Source organism: Zosterops lateralis (genome assembly GCF_965231275.1).
Source record: "Zosterops lateralis genome assembly, chromosome: 5".
Lineage (NCBI taxonomy): Eukaryota > Metazoa > Chordata > Aves > Passeriformes > Zosteropidae > Zosterops > Zosterops lateralis.
Genome location: NC_139766.1, coordinates 62,108,918 through 62,132,750, shown reverse-complemented (window position 1 = coordinate 62,132,750; position 23,833 = coordinate 62,108,918). Strand labels below are relative to the sequence as shown.

Below are 23,833 nucleotides of genomic sequence, written 5' to 3'. Positions count from 1 at the left end.
ACACCACTTGTAGCCATGTGCCAGCTGGATTGAACTCCATTCTCTGTGTCCAGCCATCCGGGCAGTTTTTTAACCCAGTGAAGAGTGTCTCCAGCCAAGCCAAGAGCAGCCAGTTTCTCCAGGAGAATGTTGTGGGAAGCTGTGTCAAAGGTTTTACTAATATCTTAGATAAACATTCACAGCCTCGTGCATTGTCACAGAAGGAAATCAAGTGAGCCAACCTGCCTTTCATAAATCAATCCATGCTGACTGGTTCTGATCCCAAAGAAGGTATTGAGTACATCAGCCTTTTCTTCATCCTTTGTCATTATATTTTGCCCCATATCCAGTAAAGGGTGGAGATTTTACTTAGCCCTCCTTCGTACCTAATGTATTTATACAATAATTTTTACTGTCTTTTACAGACAGATTAAGTTCTAGTTAAATTTGGGCCTTCTAATTAACTCTGCATAATCTCACTACTCCTTGTAGTCCTCCTGAGTTGCCTACCTCTACTTCCAAAGGTCATAAACTCTCCTTGTTTTCCTTCTCTGCCAAAGCTCTCTGTTCACCCAGGCTGATGGTCTTCTTTACCAGCTTGTCTTTTGGCACATGGGGACAACCTGCTTCTGCATCTTTAAAATTTCCACCTTGAAAAAGTCCAGCCTTCCTGGATTCCTTTGCCCTTCAGGAATGTCTCACAGGGGACTCGTGTCAACCAGACTTCTAAACAGGCCAGAGTCTCTCTCACAGTGTTGCTGTATCTGTCCAGACTGTCACTGGAGAGCTTTGTATATAAATGAGAGGTCATACTTGAAAATTTCCCCTTGTCAAATATTATCCTTTTGGGGAATAATTGCATTGTTTTGACCTAGATGTTCTCAGGACTGAAAGTAGATAAATTTTCTTTGCAGAAGAGATCTGTAAAGCAAGACTTGGTCCTTTGTGTTCTGGTGCTTTATTGGCTTTTTACCTTGGGAAAATAGTTTTATCTAGTTAAAAGCTGAATTTCTTACTGACCAGAGCTATTGGAAATATTTTTCCTGTAGTAGAAATCTCTAAAATCGGGTAGTGCCCAGTCCCATTTTTGCATCAATCAAAACTTAATGACCATTGCCAAGCTTGATTTTATCAAACCTTCCATGTGTGCATGTAATAATGATCTCAGCTTGTATTCATGAGTTCACTCAGTGCACTCTCTGAATTTTTTTTTTTTTTTTCCTTTGGAAAATATATGGGGACATTTCTGTAAGGAATATGGCAACTGCAGAGTGGGTTCTACAGAAAGGCACCTTCTGCTCCTGAACCCTGTGACCTGTCCTCTTCTCTTACCTGAGCTCAGTCTTACCATAGCTGTTTCTTCTCTCTTGCCCTTACTAGAGAAATCAAAACCACAGGCATGCAATATGGATCTGCTGGGTTTAGGCAAACTTAGTTTTTTGTGCTGTCAATGGCTTAACTTGGCATGAGCTTGCTTTTTCTTACAGGACAAATAAGGGAGTTTTTGCCTAGTGGCTGCTAAAGCCAAGATTGCTTCATTCTCGAGGAAAGAAGTTTCTTTCAAGCAGGGAAGCACTCAACCATTAAGTGAAATGTCTGACAGAAGAGAAGGAGAAAAATCTTTGAAGAAACTGTAGTCACATAGTAATAAGACTGTCAGCTCCCTCTCTCGTGTCAGAATAAATGTTTTGGTGTTTCATATCAGGCAAGTGGTATAGATGGCATTTGCCACCACAGGAAAGAATTTACCTTTTTTTTTATTTCTTTTTAATATTATACTCTCTGTTACGTTTGAACATTGCTTTAGGTAAAGGAAAAAAGATCTCTTTAGGCTCCTGTTTGCAGAGTTTCTGAGGACTAAACAATGGTTCTCATTCTCCTACAGAAACAAACTCTAGAAATATGTTAACTTAGTGGGACAAAAAAATGTCAAATGCAACAGCATTTATTCCAGAAAAAATGTATGCTGTGTAATGGCTTAATTTCATCCAACGACCCCTGTGGTGTGGTGGGTGTTTTTGGTTTGGTGTTGTGTTGGGTTTTTTTTTTTTTATTATTTATTTGTAATTTCTCTTTCTTTCTCTTCATTCCTGGCATGTTACCTCCTAAAATCTAAAAAGTCACCCCCAGCCATTGTTTTCTCCTTGTACATATTGCACCCATTTATAGTTCTGCAATAACTACGAGCCAAGGAGTGTATCACTCCCTGCAGTAAATGTACTTCCAATGCTTTGGTTCCTTAAGTGGTATAAAAATCCCTTCTTACAATAAAAATTAAAAAAATCTGCACTGACCCGGGGTTTGGAGCCAGCTGGAGAACTTGCTCAGGCCCTGTTTGAAATACAGATATCTCTGTGTAGGCAGTGAGATGAAAGGACTGGCTTTCAGAGTTGCTGTGCCCTTTTGCAGCGAGTGATTTCACTGGGATCTTGGAAATGAATTGTAATGGTGGAAGTAGAGTCGAATTTTTAAAAAAAACACTGCAGTCAAACTGCTGGTTTCATTCATTCATTACTGACCTCAGTATGAGTGGATTTCTGTCTGTGCTGTAGATCTTCCTCCTGACCTCGTGTCTGTAGGCTCCTGACAGTGCAGAGAACTCCCTTGGACTTGAGATCTATTTTTGTGGTAGCTTAAAAGCAGAAACAGCAATGTGAGGAACCAGAATTTATAAATAACTGGTAACAACTTGCATATTCTTTCTGATTCTTTGCTATGCATCATTTATTTATGAATTCACAGGACATGTGCACATCTGTATATAGAAATATACTTGTGTATGTATCATGTATGTTATTTAATTTACATCGATTAACAGGCTTCTCTGTGGAATACAGTAGATGCCTTTCTAACGGTGACCTTGTAAATACTAGTGATATTGAGAGTATTATTCACTAAAAGTAGTATTTTTCAGTTTAAGATGCCATCTGAGCTGAAGTCCACTGTTGTTCCAAAGTTTGACAGCCCAGACTTTCCAGAAACAGGAACAGTGACAAAAGAAACCTCAGAACACTCCTGTGTTGGATGTGGCTGTGAGTCATATAGAAGACACGAGTACCCAAAGATCCCTTCTGCCACTTCATCCCCTCCATCAGCTGCCTCTTTCCTGCTGATGACCTTCCTGCCTCTCTGAGAGCTGATGTGATGAGTTTTCCATGAAGCCACAAAAACAGATGCATAAATGGAGCACCTAACTTGAAAGTCAAAGTAGAATTCCATGATCTTTGGTAAATAATCAAAGCTAGAAGGGCAAGAAGAACATCTGATATAACTGCTGGTACTGTGTACTTCTCATCCTTTTTAAAGGGGTAGCAGAACAAACAACAGCAAGCAAATAGTCCTGCGAAAGTGTATTAGGATAAAACCTGAAAACATTATTTTGGCAGGAAAACGCTTAATTGCCTCATGCCTCTATGTGCTTTTTGAGTAAAATCCATCCAGAGAGATTTAAAATCATGTATTTGTCTTCACATTTGCCCATCAGCATCTTCAAAGCATTGGAATTCCTTGTATTGGAATTCTTGGGCAAAACCTAGTGTCTCTGGGGCAGGATGGTAAGTCTGTTTCAGGAAAGTGAGTTTAAATAAGGCAGAGGGGAAGTGTACCAAGGGAAAAGTAATGGAGCAGAGCTGGCAGGAGGCACAGGGTCGCTTCCCTGTTGCAATGTGTTACACGGAGTGTGCAAACAGAAATACCATCTGTCAGCTGCTCCTCATGAAGCACTTGTGCAGTGGCCATCCTGTCTCCTCTTCCGTGCTTCCTCCCGAAGTTCAGCTGCTGAATGGTGCTGAAAATGTTTTGAGAGACCAGTGTGGGATAAAACATCTATTTGAGCAAGAATCTATCATGCTATGAGGCTAATCCAAAGTAGATTGATGTCATTCTTGCTACAGTATTTTATCAACCACTTATTTAACAGAGCAGTATTTGTTCTCAAGTTAAACACTTCATATATGCAGAGTTTTGATTTTAACAAACATGTTGCTCTGCTATTTAGGAAATCTTTGGTTTGAAGCAACAGTGTGCTATAGAAAGATCCATGTATGTGAGAATCTCCTTTGAAAGTGGGCTTGATACTCAGTTAAGGAAAAGGCCAATGCCTCTTGAGCAATCCACATTTCTCCTGCATGCTGTGAGTCATCCTGAATGCTCAGCTAGAGAAGCAGAACTGCCCTGGTAAGGATAGAAGTGCTAGAAATGGAAGAACACCTCAGGCATTCTGCAGCAGGAGCTCTGCAACACTGCTGGCCTGGTGGAGGCACAGCCTGCAAACAGAATGGCAATGGGAGCCACGAGAGACTTGGGTCGGGGCCACATTTCTCTCCCACTTCCCTTTTTCCTGTATTTCTATAGACTGTGCATCTTGAATCCTGCTGGCACCATGCTGGTTTGTTTTTATTTTTCCCTTGTTTGAAAGCAGAATGTTAGTCTGGTCCAATCTGCAGTCTTGGGTTGAGATTTTTAAAAATATTTTGAATGAGCTGTAGACTTTGATGTGAAGCAATGTGAAACTGCCTTATTATGGAACATTTGCATGCACACATGCACTGACACCCAAGTCAAAACATGTATTTCCTCTGGAAATCACCTTCCTCTTTTGTACGCAAATTACTGTCTTGTTAGGTGTCTATGGCTATATTGTCGGTTTTCTCTTACTTCCCTCTGGAATTAGGTACTCAAGGCAGAAAGCAGAGCTTTGAACTTGTTGAAGCTTTGCAACTGACTGATAGTCCACACTCTTGGGACTATCTGGCCTGTAAGGATGGGCCTAAAGTTGCACCTTAAGGTCCCAGAAAGGAAATTGAGCAAGGGGACCAACAGTGGTCTGGGGACCCCATTTTTATCAGATACCCTCAGCCAGGCTGTTGTTACAGTGCAGGTGTGTTCTCTGGGCATCAGCTGCTGAGAAACTCAGCAAAGGGACACAGACAGTCTCAGTACAGTTATGTAGACAGCTACAAAACATAGCAAGGGGGAAGTGTTGCTGTGTGGTGAAGGCAGACAGATGGGTATGAAAGCAGACAGAATGGGAAGTGAGAGAGCTGCCATCCCTCTCTTAATGTTTTCTCCACTGCAGTTGGGCACCCAGGTGCGTGTTGCACAAACAAAGCAATTTTTTAAATAAAAAAAACCTCCTCACAGATGTATATTGAAGTATTTCATGTGCCCTGATGTTTGCAATAATAGTTCTGGAAATAGACAGTGAAATAAAATCACCACTTGAGGACATTTTCTTTTTAAACTATGGCAGTGTTCTGTATGGTGTTGCTGTCTGGTTTCTCTTCATATTAACTTAGCTATTGTGTGTGGCTTTAGGCTTTACGTTTTAGCAGATGGAAGAGGTTTCATCTGTGAAACGAAGGTGATAGGGTTATAAATGTAACACTTTTATTTCTGTGTTCTCAAAAATCTGTCATTAAGAGAGCTCGCTGCAAATGGTAAAAGTTTTGCATCAAAGAATCAGAAGACATCACACTATAATGAGTCTGCAGTGTGCCTGTTGTTAATGAGTTGACAGCAAAGTTGAATGCAGTTTTCATTTACTGTCTCTTGAATTGATTTTAGTTTACAGTGCTGTAGGCTAGATCTCATTCATTTTGTATTTTTGTATATTTAATTGAATAGCAAGACCTGTGATTGGCTTGAATATGTTGTATGCCCTCAGTGATGCAAGCTCCCAAGACAGTGAAACTCCAGCATGAACAGGGATCTGTTCATCCAGTGTGCTGGGTGGAGCTTCTTCTGGGTAAAATCAGCTCAATCTGAAAGTGGGCAACAAAGCTATACCAGTCTTAATGGTCTATATCATGTGACAAAAACATACACAGTTAAAATGCCTTTTAGAGATTCTTATTCCTGGTCTCCCATAAGTCTCAGAAAAAATGTGTTCCTTATATTTCCTGTTTTTTCTTTAGGTGTCAATATGAGAATTTGAACTATATTATGATTTATATTTTCCTGTTCATATAATCATTTTTGTTTATGATATTTTGCTTGCCTAATAAAGTATTTCACAGGAGACTTTGGAGTGTGACATCTATTGACAGCTGCTGCTTGTGGCAGGAATGAAGGAAGATAGCTCCGAGTGGAGCTATTGGACCAAGGAATTTAATGCTTATGATACATTTGTACATGCAGTGAGTGGGGACATCTGCCCACAACTGCTAATACCTGCTGCTTGTACACCTCAGCAGAAAGCTGTGCTGTTTCATCTGCTTTCAGCAACAAGCATCATAGTGTTTAACGGAGATGATTTTGTATGTTCTGGTGAAATCCCTGTGCACCCTCTCTTTGCCTTCTTGTGATAACATAGTTCTTGCTGGCACACAGCACTGACAAGCTGGTACAGAGCCCAGACTCCACAACAGCTGGCACAAATACTGATTTTGTGAAACATTTGTTACCTGTTCTTTCAGGTAACAAGACTACTTCTTGTTGGTTTGTAAGGATTCCTTTGTGGAGAAGATAATAGTGTTTCCACTTGTCTCGACTTCTCAATAATTGTAAATGGTTCTGCTTGTAATGAAGGTTCCAGATCATAGCAATGAATACTGGATAACAAAATTGATGTTTTTTGTGTACAGGGATATCGTTAGGGCTGTTTAAATGAGGGGTCTGGCATATTTGAGTATTTGGTTGAAACTACTATGAAAAATGGTGCTCCATGATGGACTCAATGACCCATCAGGGGATAAGGGCCTTACTTGAGGTATCCTGTGTTTAAAATACGTAAGTTATGTAACTTGTTTACTTTGGAGATGGGGACCCCATTATGCCATAATTGGGAAACATTACTAAGTAGGTGTTATCTCCCATTAACAGTGGTGGAGAGCTTGTACCCAATACAATTGTTAGGATGCTGCTCTGAAAATTTATCCCTAGACAGCCATCCCAGCATAATTTCACTGAGGAGTGCCTACTGATTGAAGTTGAAATGGTGCTAGGAGGAGCTGTAATTTCTAAAAATGAAAGAGTTTTCAGAGGAGAGAAGTGGTCTATTCATGCCACGTGTCAGCAGACCAAAGGGGAGGGAATAAGCTGTATCTTCAACATAGCCCCAGAAATGTTTTGAGGGTTGAAGGGGTTATTTTTGTCTTTGGGTATTACTAGAAGGATGCACAGCTAAAATTCCCCACCTACTCTCTCAAGGTAGTAAAGCTGTAATAAAGGCTTTCAGTGCCCATCACAGAGATTTTCTGATATCTCTCTGGCTGCAGCAAACACATCTTTGGACAGGACTCTCTCTGTGCCTGCTGTGGCTTAGCACCAGCAGCCTGGCACCCTGCAGCCACCTGGTGGGAGGGGGATGTTTTCTCTGTATTTCTTCCCTGGGATGCTGTGGGAAAAGAGCAGGAACTGGGTGTGCACCCCACAAACTGAGGGTGCTCTTCTGTCCACACCCCCTTTGGCTTCAGCCAAGAAGCCTGGCAGGGAGTTCACCTGTCTCACACATGCAGCTTCCTAGCTCTTTACTAACCCTTGGTTTTAAGTCTCAATTTTTCCCTGCAGAACAGTGGGATTAGTATATGTGATAAGTACAAAACTCTGCATGATATCAAATACCCAAGAAGTTAAAAAACCTAAAGCTGTTATCAACTGCCTCAGTTAATTAAAGGGATCTATGATGTTGGCTTTTGGGATAATCCCCCCTCAATCTCACTTTGGAAGTCAGCTGCTCAGGTGTTTACAGTGAAAAATTCATGTTAAACCTGGTCTAAAAGGAGAAAGCATTAGTCTGTCAGAAGTATAGTAGCAGTTTTAATCCTATGTTTGTTCTTACTTTTTTCTTTAGGGTACCATCTTTCTGCCTGGCAACAGGGTAATTGAGCATCCCTGCAATGAAGAAAGTCCAGGAAAGTTCCTTTTTGAAGTTGTTCCAGGTAGGACATTCTACTCCATATCAAAAGCCTTTGCAGTTTGTCCTCAGTGACAAATGGGCACATCTGTTCTGCCAGAGCAGAAGCTGAAGGTGATTAATGATTCAATTTAAGAAAAAAAAAAAAGGTTTAATTTGTTAATATGTTGGTTCATAATTTTTTCATTCACCTCCAGGCAGCATAGGAAAAGGATGTGTATTTTATTTGTCAGTGTAAAGCAGAATTCTTCAGAGGAAGGAAGTGCCAGGTCCTGCTCTTGGATCACAACAGTCCCATCTGGCTCTGTGAGTTGGTGGCAGAGTGGCTGGAAAACTTTCCAGCAAAAAAAGGACCTGGAGGTGCTGGTTGACAGCCCCTGACCATGAGCCAGCAGTGCCCAGGTGGCCAAGAAGGCCAGTGCCATCCTGGCCTGGAGCAGCAATAGTGTGGCAGCAGGAGCAGGGCAGGGACTGTCCCCCTGTGCTGGGCACTGGTGAGGCCACACCTGATGCTGTGTCCTGTTCTGGGCCCCTCACTAAAGAAAGTCACTGAGGTGCTGGAGGAGCGCAGAGAAGGGCAGAGGAGCTGGGGAGGGTCTGGAGCACAGCTCTGAGGAACAGCTGAGGGAGCTAGGGGTGGTTTAGCCTGGAGAAAAGGAAGCTGAGTGGGGACTTTGTTGCTGGTAACAAGTGATAGGATGAGAGGAAATAGCCTCAAGTTGCACCAGAGGAGATTTAGATTAGATATTGGGAAAAATTGCTTCACTTGAAAGGGTTGTCAAGCATTGAGACAGGCTTGTGGAAGGGGAAGTAGGGCAGTCAACCATACCTGGAGTTATTTCAAAGATGTATAGATGTGATGCTTGGGGACATGGTTCAGTGGTGGATGTTGCAATGTTGGATTAATGATTCAAGCATCTTTTTCAAACTGAACAATTCTGTTTCTACATCCAATCAGCCCAGTGTATTTATTCAATATGTTCTGTTAATCCCCGTATTACTTTTCAAATTACCTCCTGTCGTGACTATTTGGAAGGGCAAATAGATGGTAGTGTCTGGTTTTGTTGGTTTTAAACTGTCTTAGTATCAGGGCACAAGTGTAGTTGTGTTCACTGATGTGCCAAGTTATACTATATCGTAAAAGTGTAAGAAATATGAAGTAGACTTCAATACTTGGTGGTGAAAGCCATGGGCAGTAAGGCATTATTATGCAAAGACAGCCAGTGTGGTATCTTTGAGGTTTAACACACCCCAATCTTGAGTCAGTCAGATTCGAAAAGTTTCTCACTGTCTCTCCTCAAAGTCTGTTTTTCATATGTTCAGAATACTGAAAGAAACCTATTTATTAGCATTGCAAGTTTGGAGTGGACTAAAATGTTGTTTCTTTTGGAAATCAAGAGAATTCTCCATATATCCTGATTTATATGACACCTTAATCTGTCTGATAATGCTGACCCTGGGGATGCTTATCCTTCATGCCCAAGTTAAGAGCAGAGTTGCTCTTGTGATTTCCCTGAATGTTTGTTACTCCACCTTTCTATGGATTCAAGGTAAAAAGTAGGGTTCTAGTTACTAGGACTAATTTCTAGTTACTTTTGGGCTGAGTTCAGTATTTATCTGGAGGATCCCTGAGAATCAGGTAGGGTTTTTTTTGTTTCGCTTGTTTTCAATTCTGAGAATGGGGTTTTGAATGTGGTTTAGGATAGCACCAGTGTAATTATTTCACCCCCTACCCCCATTGCTAACAAGCATGTGGCTATAAAGACTTCCTACTGGACATATTATGCCAACCATTCATAACCAAAAAAAAGTTGTTTTGGAAAATCAGGACATTTCATGCCATAGCTCTGGTCCTTGAAGGATGAAATTAAAATGAAGACTCAGACTGACTGGCGAGGAAGCATCACAGTGCAGATGTGTAGTAGTGAAGTAGAAGTGCCAACTGTATTTTATGCAAAGATGAAGTGAGCATTGCCACTGTTGTCATGTCATTGTTGCTTCTCAAGGCAAGAATTTGTCATCCCTCTGTAATGGAGCTGTTTGTCATCTGTATCCTCTTAGTGACTCAGTATAAAAGTCAGTTTTATAGGCTGACAGCAACACAACTGAGCTCATTGAGTGTAACACAGAAAAATGTATTGTAGCTAAGGTTCTGTTTAGCCTTTGTTAGCTTTCACATGGGAAATCAGCTATGTAGCAACAAGATCTGGTTGCACTTTTAAAAAAATTTCTTCAACTGAGCATTGTGTTAAATGTATGGTGCCGAAGCTCATGCTGCACTTGCATTATTTTCCCTGTATTGAAAGTTGAAGCAATTTTAGTTACAATCCCAAAAGTGACAAGTCCTCTTTTTGTCTCTAGTGTCTGTGGGCGGCCTGAAAACTTGTGTGTGTGTGTTTGTTTATTGGTAATACATTCAAATTATTTTGGGAATGTACGTGGGAGTAGGTTTGTACTATGAAACTAATACTCTCTATGCTGCCATCTCTGAAGATGAATGAAAAAAAATGTGTGTGGAGACAAGTATCTTGCAGTTTTGATGCTGTAATTAAAATACAGATGCCTTCAATTTGCATTTTGAAAACATTCTGTTCATTCCCTAAGTCATTAGATGATTTAATACTTAAAATTTTTCCTTTTTTTTTTTTTTTTAATTTGGTGTGCTGACGAAGTTAATGTACAGGAGAGAAAGTCTCTCCTATACAGCACAAAGCTGTACAGCACAAGGCCTACGCTACACTTCTGTGTGGGAGTTTTCTGTGCTGGAGTCAGTGACCACAAAATGATTAGTGATGCCTGTGCTTATTAACATCTTCCCTTGCACTCAGAGGAATGTTTCAGTCAACAAAAATCAGAAGAGGGTTTAAATTAATACCTTTTTTAGTGGAAAATGTGCACATATAGCAAGCTGTGTGACTAGTTTTGAGTGATTGCTTTGTATTTGCTAATTGTTCTGAGCTTTATATAGTAGATAAATCCTCCTTCTGTGCATTGGTTGTGTTCTAAAGGAAACCTGAGGTTTTCCTCTTGGTGTGCAGGTGTAATGGGGGAAGGTGTCTGTGTTACCATGGAACTGAAGGAGGTGACCTTGCTGTGTCTCAGTGGATTACATGTCACCTGTAGGTGCAGGATAGAGGCACAATTGTGGTTTGCAGACAGGATTCCTGCACCTCACTGGCACTGGAGGAGTCAAGCACAGAAATGTGGGAAGCTCAGGCTCGTCCACTGTTCCTCACACAAGGCTCAAGTGTCTTTTTTAGAGTCCCCTGGACTCTTCAGGGGTTGCTGTCTGAAGGCATTTTGAACAAGTGCAGCATGAGAAGCCTTGCAGCAGGGGCCCCTGGCTTTCCCAGGGATGTCTGGATGCTTGTAGGAGCTCCAAGGACTTGAATCCTCACTTCCTGATGCTTTCAGCAAGCACCGCCTGCTCAGAATAATCTGGGACTGTGTAGGCAATTGGTCCAGAAGAGATGATGGTTATTGAAGGGACAAAGGAATATGCTTCATCATTGACTGGACTTTGACCCCAGAAACTGAGCTGCTCATACTGCCAGCCCACCAGCTGCTGTTACTTGAGATCCTTGTGTGCTAGCTGATGTCCTTCTCTGAGTCTGATAAATCATTTTGCAGCTTGGCCTCAGGTAAGAAGCCAGATCATCACTCCAGTGATACCTCACCATCTGGATGTTACCAAATCATGTCTTTCTTTATCCTTGTAATGCATTAATGCAGATTTCATGAAAAAATAGCACAGATGACGAGATTACTTTCAGGACCATGTTCACTAGCAGGTGACCTGTTTGCGTGCTCTGATCTAAATAATGAGTTCCCTTAGAAACACAAATATCCCAAAGAGTTCTCTGATGAGTTTTGCAGTTGCATGAGTTTTAATATTTATTTAGTACCGTTTAAACTAGAACATAAATTTCCAAATACTGATCTTCAGTATTATTTGTGGAATCTTTTGCTTGTAAACTTTGTGCATCTGTGTTGTGTTTTTCACCACTGACAAAGTTTCGTAGTCCAGCATGTGCATCTGTGTGGATGAATTTGCACTTTGGTAATACTGATGTACCAAAGTCAGCTCATCCCACTAAGAGCATTCTCTGTGCAGCCCCAAGTTATGTGTCTGCAACTCAAGTCAATTTTGTACTTAGGAGAGAACTGTAATATTTCAGCAAAGTAACTTGGAGTCTCTGTTGGTGCTTTCTTCTGCATATATGTGACTGCTGATTTCTTGTGCCTGTGTATCCTGGGCTATATCCCTTCCTATGAGGCAACATGAGATTTTATCTTGAGTCATGGGTGGTGGAGACTGCAGAAAGCAAGAATTACCTTCAGCACTTTTCACTTTTGTTAAAGGTCAGTTTGTCAGTCTCTTAATTAAAACCTCTGTGAGGGAGCGAAATACTAAATTCCCAGAACTTTGAAATAGTTATATTTTTTTTTCACTAGTCAGAGGAAAAGTGGCATCCAAAGGCCTTTTTCTTTGGCTCTACATGTATTTAATTGCATGCTATATGGCAAATTACATTTCTTGCAGGTTAACTGTTCTGGTAGGGAGTGTGAGATGGGTTTGAGGATTGGGGTTTCTTAAACTTCCTTTACGTGAAAGGTTGGATAATAAGTGATTTTTCTGCTTTTACTGTGGTAAATTTTCACTCCTTTAAGTCAGCTGAGATTTGCATAGGTAGGTCTGTGCCCCCATGGCTCAGAGTCAGGTGGGCTCTGTTTTGCATATATGTCACACTGATCTCCGTGTCAGTAAACAGGACCTTTAGCTTCCACAAAGCTGTTTTGAGGTTTGAGAAGATAAATGGCTACCAGTTTGTTGTGAAGTGACCAGAACCTCTTGAGTTCCCTGCTGCTGTACAGTGTTTAGCAGATTGAGCCCTTTGAGACTTTTGCCATGAGTTCTCAAATGTCTGAAATGGAAAGGCCACACTAGGTGCTAATTTTTGCCTCCCACTGATTCATAGTGGTTTTAATGAAGGGTCCACGAAGGCCTGGAAAATGTGGATTTGGTAGGTTCAGCTTGCATTTTTTCCCTAAGGGACACAAGTAAGACAGAACAGGAATTACAGATACATCTTTTTCAGCTAAAAGAGCAATTTTCTTTGTAGTGCTCCTATGTACCTTAGCAGGTTAGATACCAGGTGCTTACTGTAGCTTCTGCTTCAATACCCTTCTTCTCTGATACCAGTACGTTTTAGTCCTGTAAGTCCTGTTGACAGCCAGACTTCTGTGGGATGGGAAGGGTTGGACTTTACAGTGAGGCACCAAGCAGGGCAGATGATTAGCCGATACGTTTGACTGTGGCTGATATGATGCAGCATCATGTCTCAGGGATAAAAATGTTTTAGAAGGTTTTGAGCCTGTTGATTTTGAAATAGAATTTTGTATTTTCTGTAAGGATGTAGTCTTGTAAAAAATAAGGGGCAAGAGTTTCCTGCCTTGTCTTCTCAGGAGTAAGTGCCATGTCCTAAGTGAGGATACACCCATACATACAGCAAATAGCTTTCCTTGAAGGCTTAGCAGAGTATTGGCAGCACAATGCAAATTCTCGTCTGTTGACTTCAGGAGAAAATTGTTTGTGTATTAAGAGGTTTCCTGCCCTGATGCAAAAAAAAAAAAAAAAAAAAAAGACTTTCCACAGTGCACGTGTGCACACACCTGAGCACTGAGGATGCTCTCTCTGCCTTTGCTGTCAAGCAGATCCTCCGTATTCCCTTTGCCATCAGCATAGCTAGCACAATTTATTCCCTTTTCTCTTTGGTATAAAACCCAAAACCGGAGTGTTAAACCATTCAGCTGCTCTGACTCCTTCCCGGCGCTCAATTCCTGACTCCTGGTATGATGCGGGCGGATTTAATTGATGCTGCCGGGAAGATGAATGCCTCCCCCTGTACGTGCTGACAGCCAGCAGTGCCTCTTCATTAGTCGTCAGGAGCACAGGACCTCAAGGGCATTGCTGATACTGCCGGCTGAACTAATTGTACCTCTGATATCTTGTGGAGGGAGCAGACAGGCTGTTTAATCAAATGGGCACCAGCCTCACTGCACAGGTATCTCCGTGTAATCGTGTAAAGCAGCTTTGAGCTCTGCTCATTCCTTGTCTCCTGAAGATCTCCTGAAAGCATTCCCGTCCTTATTAAGGGTGATATGTTTCTCAAAAATGTATCTGGTAGAGAGTCACCTCTCTGCGCTCTCTGAGCACATTGGCATGCGCTGCCTCATTCTCATCCTTCAAGAGGTGATTCAGAACTGATTTTTTTTTTAAAGTGAGTCTTGGAGGTGCATGGAGTCAGTGAGCCAGGGAAATGAAGCTGGCTGAAGCCTTGCTGCATGTTTCTCACAAGGTTAATGGTGAAGGCTCACGGGAAAGGAACGCTTTTCCATCCCGAGCAGCAGCTCTCGTGATGCGGAATTAGTTGATGTGCCCTTAACAGTTTTGTCTCCGTTTTTAGAAAAACAAAACCCAAACCATCCTTAATCCTACATCCCTGTGAAATGAGATGGCAGGCCATGCCACTGAGCTGTTGTGCTGCCACCATAAAATCTGTTCATTTCAAGCTCATTTCTGTACAAGTCAATGCATGCAATGTCCCTTTTTACCTATCTTTTTGTGCTTTTCCTGTCATGGCTACTGAGCAACAGCTGGGTGAAGGCACCAGGGTAGTCTAAGAAACCTTTTTGTTCCAGTGCCTCCTTCTGTGACATTGGGCCAAGTCTTATCTTTCTGTGCCTTTATGTCCACACATATTTAATTGAGATGATACCTGCACTACAAGCCTTGAATATTAATGGTGTCATCCTGAATTAATGATATCCTGTATATGAGGGGTTTGGGGGAGAGAGGCAAGGCTGAGATGGTGACACGTATTTCCAGAGTGATATGAGTAGTTTTGCCTCCTCTCCTTCATATGGAAGATCCCTTCATGATACTGCGTCTGATTAAAGATTGAGATTGGTGTCACTCAGATTTAGGCTAATTAAAAACTGCCAGAAAATGTCCTGTATATCATGCAAGGGGAGATGAGGCACCTTTTCCCATTCAGAAGATGGGGTCACTTTTCTGGTAGAACTCAAGCACTGGTATCTAGCAAGAAGAGCCTGCAATAACTGATTTAAACATAATTTCTTTAAAATTTTTCTAAAACAGAAACACACCTATATTGATTTTTTTGTTTTCAGCTGAAGATTAATCTGGTAGTAGAAGTTTAGGCCATCTGCTTTCAAAGTGAAGGAATTAAATCTTAGATGAAAGAGCTATTTAAAAAAAAAATGAAAGAGCTCTCTCTGAATATCTTCTCTGAGGTATGCAGCATGTGCAGGATAAACATACTTCTCCTTGCTTAGATGGCTTGGGTGTGTAACTTCTTACTTAGTGGAGCATCACGAATTTTTGTACATAGACCCTGTTTCCTATCTTGGTGAATGAGTGCAGCCTGTAGGTTAAAATGGTGTGTGTTTGTATTAGAAATAGTAGCAATATTGCCTGCTTTCTGAATGCTATCTCCTAGTTAGTCTATTTTGAAAATAGGTGAGAGAGATTAATCATGTCTGTAAACTGCTGAACAATTGTATATTTCTATTTCTTTCATCTAAAGTAATTCTGCTTAATCATCTGTTCTCAGTGACATTAATTTCATGTGGCAGAAGACTGCACAGACTTTATAAAAATTCACCCATACTCCATAAAAATATACCATTACTCAAGCATGGTGTATGAAGCTGAAGTTAAAATGCTATTTTTCACTTGTGTCCTTTAAATTAGAAGTGGATTGCTTTTATTGATCCTGCTTAGCCCATGGTGCATGTGATCTGAGGTGTGTTAAGTTAGCAATATCGATCATTTGTGACCCACTGCTGTTGTTCTGGAGGTCACCTGCTACACAGAAGAATTTCGAATATAATGGCAGTGGCAAAAAAGCAAACTTAAGTGATATCACAGTGGGCTTGTGATAAACGTCTTCCACCACTGTTGTGTGCATACACTAGATTGGCTCTTAGTGAGGGTGTAGCTCATCATGAAAATTACGTTGAAGGATATGGCTTATTTCCACCCTGTTTTAAATACTACTAGATGTAATCGCAACAACAATGAGATTTTTTTTCTGCCTCAGCACTGCAGCTAGCACTGGATTCTGATGATCATTAATAATGTTGGAAAATAGCTTAAGTAGTGCCAGAAATGCAGAGTGTTCCCACAAAGCCAGGTGGTCTGTGGGAAGTGAGAAAGGTATCTGGAATGAGAGCTTGTTGCTTGGACCATTTCTGATAGTGATTTGGGGACCAAATTGTGTCTAGGGAAGCACAGTATTGGCTTTTTGCATTGTTCTGTTACAAGGAGTGAGCAAATCCCTGGACTTTGATTGTGCAGACTTTGTGGGGCTGAAGATAAATGGGTATGGCTGGAATGAGTTGAGAAGCTACAGCAGGTCATCAGTAAGGTCTGTGTCCATTAACCTTGTGCCCATGGCTGTTTCATTTACCAGTACAAAATCTCATGTGTTGATACTTCTGGCATTTTCTGGGGTGCAGGTACAAACTTTGCCTCAAAAGAAGCAAAATGCCTATTTTAAAATACACCAGCTGCCTGAGGAGCATCTTTGACAGCTAATGAGGTTTTTTTGCTTGGTTTTTTTTTGGGGGGGGGGGGGGGGATTTTTTAGCTTCATGTACATCCCTCTAGTGGCGACATCAAAAAGTCCAGTGAAGTAATAGATGTTCTTGTGTCTGGGATACCCTGTCCAGGGCTTCAATTCTTAGCTTCATTATTGCTTTTTGGAATATCCGTGACATACCATGAAGCACAGTTTGAAACTTAGATTCTCAAACAAATTTTGCAAAGTGGGAAAAAAGTACTGGGGAAAAAGTGGAAAGTCAGAGGCAGTGATAATGCAAGCTTCTTATGAGAAAAGATGTTCCTAAATGTCCACGCTGATTTTTTTTTTTGATAGATTGATGATTATTTTGCTCACAGAATTGAGGATCTGTCAGCTTTAGTCAACATGCAGATGTTGTCATTACAATTGTCTGTGTGCACTTTCTGTATTTCAGCTGTTAAAAGATACTCTGTATTCAATTAAGTAATGAAAATAGCATTGTAGGAAAAAGTGAGACAGAAATATGATGGAGGCAAGCTCCAAAACATAGAAATTCAAAATGTCATTATTTGGTGGGGCATTTTCTGGTATACATTTGCCAGTCTTCTGTAACAGTAGTAATAGTAATAATAATAAAAACCAACATAAAATTCCCATGCTCATTACCATTTTCAGCAAGAACATCTGCAGCTGCAAAATGTAACTCAATTAAGATGCCTGCATACCTTTTCTGTGCTATAGCTGGTGGGATTCCACTGTAAATGGCAGGAAAGACAGAGAGGAAGTGACTTGCCTGAAGCTGACTGGAAAGCTGGTGGCTGAGTCTGAAGGCAGATCTCGCCTCCTTGGTGCACCAAAGAGCTGTGCCCCTGATGTGGGATGAAAAGGACACAAGCTTGTGAAGTCTTCTCCTCTCTGAAAGTAGTGGGAAAATCCAAATTCTGTGTGGATTAAATGATGGTTTAGCAAAGCATCCTCAAAATATGTTACGTCCTATTGCCTAGGTAATCTGAATAGGAACTGGATTGTGTTCCAGAAGTTTGCAGATCCCATGGCAGACAACTCATATTTTCTCAAGTGCTTGGGTGTTGCCTGACTGAACCCTCCACCCTGTGGCTGTGGCAGTATGAGGCTCCAAAGTCCTTTGCTCTTCATCCCACCCTTCTGCAGATTCTTTCATCTTCCCTCTTTTCCATTACTGGTGCCTGGGGAATACTGATCCTTATTTAAAATAAAGCATCATCTTTCTTCTTTTCCAACTTTGCATTAAAAGGATGGGAAAAAATTTTCAAACTGCTGGTGACTGCAAGGACCTCAGTTGTTTCTTCAGCATGGGTGTCAAATTTAATGCTGGAAAGGCAGAGTATCAGCCAGTTTCAGAGTTATATCATGTACCAGTACATGGTGTTGATTTGTTATGCAGCATGTTAAAAATGAAGTTAGGCTGATTCCTTCCCTTTGACAGGAAAGGAAAACCTTTCTGTAGAATGTGAATGTCTCTTCCTAGGCCAACATCGTCTCATCTCTCCTCATGGAGTCGCAGCTTATACTGCTACCTCTGGAGGTGGAAATCTCTGCTAATTAAACTCTGTCTCTTACAAATCTGATGGGCATAACTTGTGAAATCATGATGTTCTGTGCTGTATTTCAAATCCCTGCTGTATCCATAAATTCAGCGAGCACTTAAGTTTTATGTTCTGGAAGAAATAGCAAGGAGGAACATGTGATTGATGTGTGTTCTTGAAGAGATAGCGTCAAACTGCAAGCGCATGGCTGACTGTCAGGTTTTAATGGAGCAAGCCTACAGTTTTGGTGTTCATGAATGAAAGCATGAAGTCAAGGAGCATTGTTTGATGGTATTACATGGATTCCTGCTGCAGAGTGAACATTCTGTGCTCTGGGAGGGGTGGGGCTGCTTGCCCTGGGTTGAAGCAGCCGTACCCAGCAGCCAGCGTTCCCACTCCGGTGTGTGTTGGGAGCAGCCTGCCCTTTGTCCATGTGCTGCCGGATCTGCTCCGCAGCGACTCCTTTCAGGGTGACAGTGGAAAATGTGACAGCCGTGTCAGCCCCTCTGCTGTGTGCCAGTGTGGAGGAGGAGAACACCCAGGGAAGGGTGATTTCTGTGGCTTGCCAAGTGCAGCACTGCAGCCATGGATCTGGGGGGAAGGTGCCATATGCTGCCATTTGGCACGGTGGCTGCAGGGCCACAGGGCACATCATTGTCTTCAGCCTTGGCAGGAGGAGCTGGCAGTGTGCCTGCTGGGATGCTGCCTTTGGCAAGGGATGGGAGCGGGAGGGACGTGGTGGTAAAAGGGCAGATGTGTCTGTGCCTTGCATGTCACCGTGGTGCAAGTGCTGGGGGAGAAGGGATGGGGTTTTGGGGCACCATGTGCCTCTTTCATTCTGCTATGGAAGGACTGGCTGCAGCAGCAACAGCAAGCGGGATCCCAGACCATGGTGGGATAATGTGTCTGTCAGGAACCATAACACTGTTCAGGCTCTTAATGTTAGAGTGGTAATAACAGGAGGCATATGCCAGCTGATGAGAGAACGAGCTGGCTCTATAGAGACCTTGCTGAACTTGGATAAACATCCCCAAACTAGATCAGGTACACCATGGGCTGGTTTCCTTTGGAAGAACATGACATCTGCAGCTTCATGCCTTTCACTTCGTGTTGTGACTTACTAGGTGTGCGCCTCATTTTCTGGGGACAAAGGAGAAAGTAGGGGCTTAAGGAAAAACTTCAAATAAACTGCCTAAACCACCCAGTATATCTTTGCTCGGAGAACAAAATGCTAAGATCTCAGTGCTCTGGAGGAAATGGCACTGTGATATGAAAGCGTACTTACAGCAGCAGCTGTAAGTCAAACAAAACGTTAAAATCAAGGTACGAGATACAATAATGGCTGGAGCTCAGGAGAACAAATAATGGAATTCAGCAGTGGGCTACTAAAAAGGTATATAAAGGGGGAGTGTTTACATCAGAGGAACATGAAATAATTTGTGCCATACCCTTGGTATTTCCTTATCTATTGAGAGTTAAGCTGTGGTAAAGGCTCAAGAACAGCCCGAGTATAAAATCCACTCCTGCAAGGCACACACGCATGCCCGTGCTGTCTTTCTGTTTGCAGAGGAGCAGCTCTGGAACAGTGAGAGAGAGTTCTGGCAGGGAGGGCAACCTACAGTTCATTATGGGCCTGGGATGGATAAAAGCACATTTAGCTTCCATCTGTTCCAGTTTGGATGATGCTGATAGAAGGTTCATAGTTTTGTCAGTGATGGATTTGTGAAGTCATTGCCATTTTTAGCTCGTCCAGAATTTTCCCCCTTCTGTTTACTGGACATCTATTTTTCTTTTAGACATGTATTGCCAGATACACTGCAGGTGGTGATGAGCTACAGGTGTTAGATGAAGTGAATCTCCCCTTGCTGTCTCTCCCTCTTTCACTGCTGCATGCGGTACAGAAATTATGGGGAATGGGAATAGTTTGGGATATGTTTTGGCACTGTTAAGTTAGCTGTAATTTTGCTTTCCTGGAATCATATGCATAATTACCGTACAGTTTTTGAGATATCATTAAAGTGTGAATGTAGCTTGAAAGTAATAAAGAACGTAGATGTTTAACTATAATGCAATTCAAGAAATGGATTACCTGTCAAATACTTTATTTTTCTGCATACTGAAATGTGAACATTTCTCATCTTTTTTTACATCTGTGCTGCCTTGTGGTTAAATAAAGGCATTGAGGTATGTCTTAAATAATTCCCCTTTAATTAAAAATAAAAATCTGTTGTGATTCTGGAAAATGGTGCACCATATACTGAATACCCAATTATATCAGTCAGTAGTTCTTCTTGGAAAGTGGCAAGAGCCCAGCATTCTCCTTTGGAAAGTTGTCATTATGACAGGAGTTGGACTCATAGACAAACATGTATTTCCTTCAGAGGGGTTTATCCTTTCCGTGTATCTCTACAGGCAGTCTCTATGGACTGAAGAGTAGTATTTTGCCACAAAAGATTGCAAATCCATTTATTTGGGTTCATATTATTTAACTCTTGTGAACTTTGTGATACCCAACCTGCCTGTATTGAAAATGCTGTAATTGCTGTCTTAACTCCAAGTGCATATTTGTGATTCTCATTTAAAAGACTTGTCAAAGGTGAATTAAACTCCAGTGTTCTAAAACATATTTAAAGAATCCCCCAGGGCTTTTTATGTAGCAGACTTTTTAAAGCCACATAGATTTGCAGAGTAGTGGGCTCTCTTAAAGAAGGTGCTGTATTAGGTGTACATGTATATACTGTTTTGTTGATGGTATAGCTTTGTCCACATGTGCAGATGATAGGAGAAGAAAAACATGAAAGTCACATCCCACTTGAAAGAGCTTTTGATCTTGTGGGACTCCTACACACTTCAGTGATAAAACCACAGTTCACATAGGTTTGGCAGAGTGTCAGCACTGGAGCTGGGATAACTGAGGTCTACATTCTCAGGGTACCATTAAGTACTGTTGGATCTGCAGCTGTTTTTTAATGCATCGGGTCTCTTTTAATTTCATGACATGTGTGACACCCCCTCAAACCATGCTGGCCCATGGGTGAGTCCTCCTGTCTGAAATGCAGGCAGTAATGCATAATACTTTCCCTAAGATGTTCTGTGTTTTTTTTTTCTCTACAAGTGAATTTGAGACAAGTGTAATGCTACTGAGTTATGTGAACTTGACCTTAAAATTGTAATTGGTCACCATACCTATTCCTTGATTTTTTTGATTATTCTTTGTTTTAATATCAGTATTGAATATAATGTAATTGTTATTATATTCTAAAGCAGATGATTCATGCAATTCAGAGTTATCTCTACTGATCAGCAGAACTTGTGATGTCTGTAACAGCAATGTGAAAATCTCTTTTTATGAAGTGATGGGGGGATCAATATAATGTGAAGTGTGTGGCAGTTCTTCAAGTGATCACTTCACTAATTTATGTACTTAAGTGATTAATCTTGGCCAGCTCTTACACAAAACAAGGTTTAAATCCAAGCTGGATTTTTTCTGCATCTGAGGCAGTGATGCACGACCTCTCTGTGCTCCACAGCAGTGCTTTGTTCTGTTGTGTGACAGAGAACCCCTCTCCTACTAAACAGACCTACTGAGTAGTAGTCTCTCTCTGCTTAAAATTAATCTCAGTGCTCACAGATCAGCTTCTCTAAATTAGTTTAGTATTTCTTCTGAGGTGGATGACAAGGTAGTGCATTAAGACCTCTCAAATGTAAGACCTTGTAAACAGACTGAACTGTGCCCTGATGCAGTGCCAGCTGATTAGCTGAGAGCACTCTTGTTTACTGCTGCTTCCCAGTTTCCTTCATTCTGTATCCGACGGCAGCAAGCAGTGCTATTGTTGCCAGGCCTTTGGCTGTTCCTGTACTTTTTCCAGTTCTCTCTTTGTCTTGCCCAGGGAAAGAATTGCAATCCCCTTTTCATCCCAGACGAGCCTTTGCTTCCCCTCTCCAACATCTTCCTGCCTTAGAGCTAGCTGAGTTTTTTGCCCTCACTGTGTTCTGTGAGAGTTGTCAATGCCAGTCCTGTCCTGGTCACTCCACACCCCAGCTGCCCTTTGCAAACCACCCTGGTCTGCGTGACCAAAGCCTTCATGTAGCCTTGCAAAAAACGTTGCTCCTTAAAGTCTCATTATGAGGCTTATGGGCAGGAGTGAAAGGAGTGCTGTCCCAGCTTTTATCATGAAGGGCCAGTTATGGTTCAGTCAGCATGAACAAAGTCTGATACCTTTAAGAGTCCTCTGGTTTTCAGGGAGACCTTAAAATCAAGGTAATTTTATGATCCGTGCAGCCTTGAAGTTAATAAAGTTAATATTTCATTTTCATTGCCTGTGCTGTAGCAGGATGGGTAGTGCAGGCCAAGTGCTTGGCAGTGCTGCCCTCTGCAGCCTCCTCTTCTGTGGCCACAGCCATCTGGGGACCTGTTTTAGGGCTGCTCTGCCTGGGTGAGGCTGGAAAGTTTCCTACCCCCAGCAGGGGCTTCTTAATGCTCACTCCTGTTGTCTCCCTGCTGTTGTGCTTTCCCAGGGCAGGCTGTTGTACACACCAGTGAGCCTTTCCTGGTGCTGCCAGGCAAGCTGGACTCGTCAGGTTTCTGTGGGATGCTCTAAGCCTTAGCCCGTGTTAGTGACACTCCCTGCAATTATCAATGCAGACTTCTGGTGAGTGTGGTGAGTAGGTACCCTCAGACACAGTTGTGTCTTGCTCCCTGTTCTTCTGTGTCTGAAAATTTGTGCTTTTTGTGTCTGTCACTAGTTCTGGCAAGCCATGGCAAGAAGACTTACTGCTTTATAGATGGCATATTTTTGTAAAGTACACTTCTTCACTTAAAATTTTTGTGAACACTTTTGGAAAATGGATGCTATGTCCTTACTGCGGTGTGTTCATCTGTCTGGACTGGGCATTAGGATGTTTTGAAGAAAAGGGGGATTTCTGTGTATTTTTCACAGCAGTAATCTTGACTATGCCAAAAATGAGTAGTTAAATCTGTTGAAATAGCTTTGGAAGAGCCAAACAATTTCCTGCTCTATTTTTTTTTTCCTGTATTGGATAATCAAGTCTATTTAATTAATTCTGTGTCTCGTATGAACAAAGAACGTGGTATTCTGTCACCAGATACACCTGGTCACCTCTTCTGTATTTGGTGGTGTACACAGCTGTAGTGATCACTTCATGTGCCTCATTCAGCTGCAGATGCTCTTCTAAATGTGAAAGTTTTGTGTTTAGTCTTAGTTACAGTGTCTACGTGAAGTGAAGTCATCCTTCATTTTCTTCATTGTGAGTAAGAAGAGAGTTTGGCCTTGGTGTAATTAATTTGAACTTAGCCCAGCACATAATCAACTTCCTAATAAATTATGCCAAGTCCCACAGTTGTCTGTGTGATGACTTGGAAGAATCGAGCCAAGCCTTGACTTTCAGGATGGGGAATTCAGTTTTAATCCATCCGTCATGTCCTCACTGCATGTTTCTCAGCAGAAAAGCATTCAGTGTTTCTTGACTTTGTTATTATTGTTCTTTCTTGTTTGATTATTTTATGTCCAGAAATGAAACATGAACAAGGATAATCTTTTTGGGAAGCCAGTAGGGAAGCTCCAGAAATGTGTTAAATTTAGTAAATGGAAATGATAGCTCACAAAGCTTGCAGAACCAAAGTAGGATGCTGGCTACAATTTTGGTATTGACTTTATTGTTCTGTACCCTCAGTTGTGAGTACAGCTGACAGAGAGAGAAAAACATGTATTTTGGTAGCTAAAATAAAACCATGGTGCTGTGTGCTGGAAAGACAGGAAGGATTGATTCCATATATTATGAGCTGTGTCAAAGTAGTGTCTCTC

General features: G+C 41.6%; 1 protein-coding gene across 3 annotated transcripts in view; it reads left to right on the top strand.

Moving 5' to 3' along the window:
* The window catches only part of ARHGAP24 (Rho GTPase activating protein 24), a 182,439-nt gene that overhangs the window by 56,456 nt on the left and 102,150 nt on the right, over positions 1 to 23,833 (top strand). For 2 of the 3 annotated variants that reach the window (XM_083861560.1, XM_083861559.1), the window contains exon 3: positions 7,772 to 7,859. In XM_083861560.1, the coding sequence (XP_083717686.1) occupies positions 7,772 to 7,859 (88 nt within the window). Of the gene's footprint in view, positions 1 to 7,771; positions 7,860 to 22,346; positions 22,445 to 23,833 lie in introns of those variants that run through there. The other variant, XM_083861564.1, reaches the window with a different exon arrangement.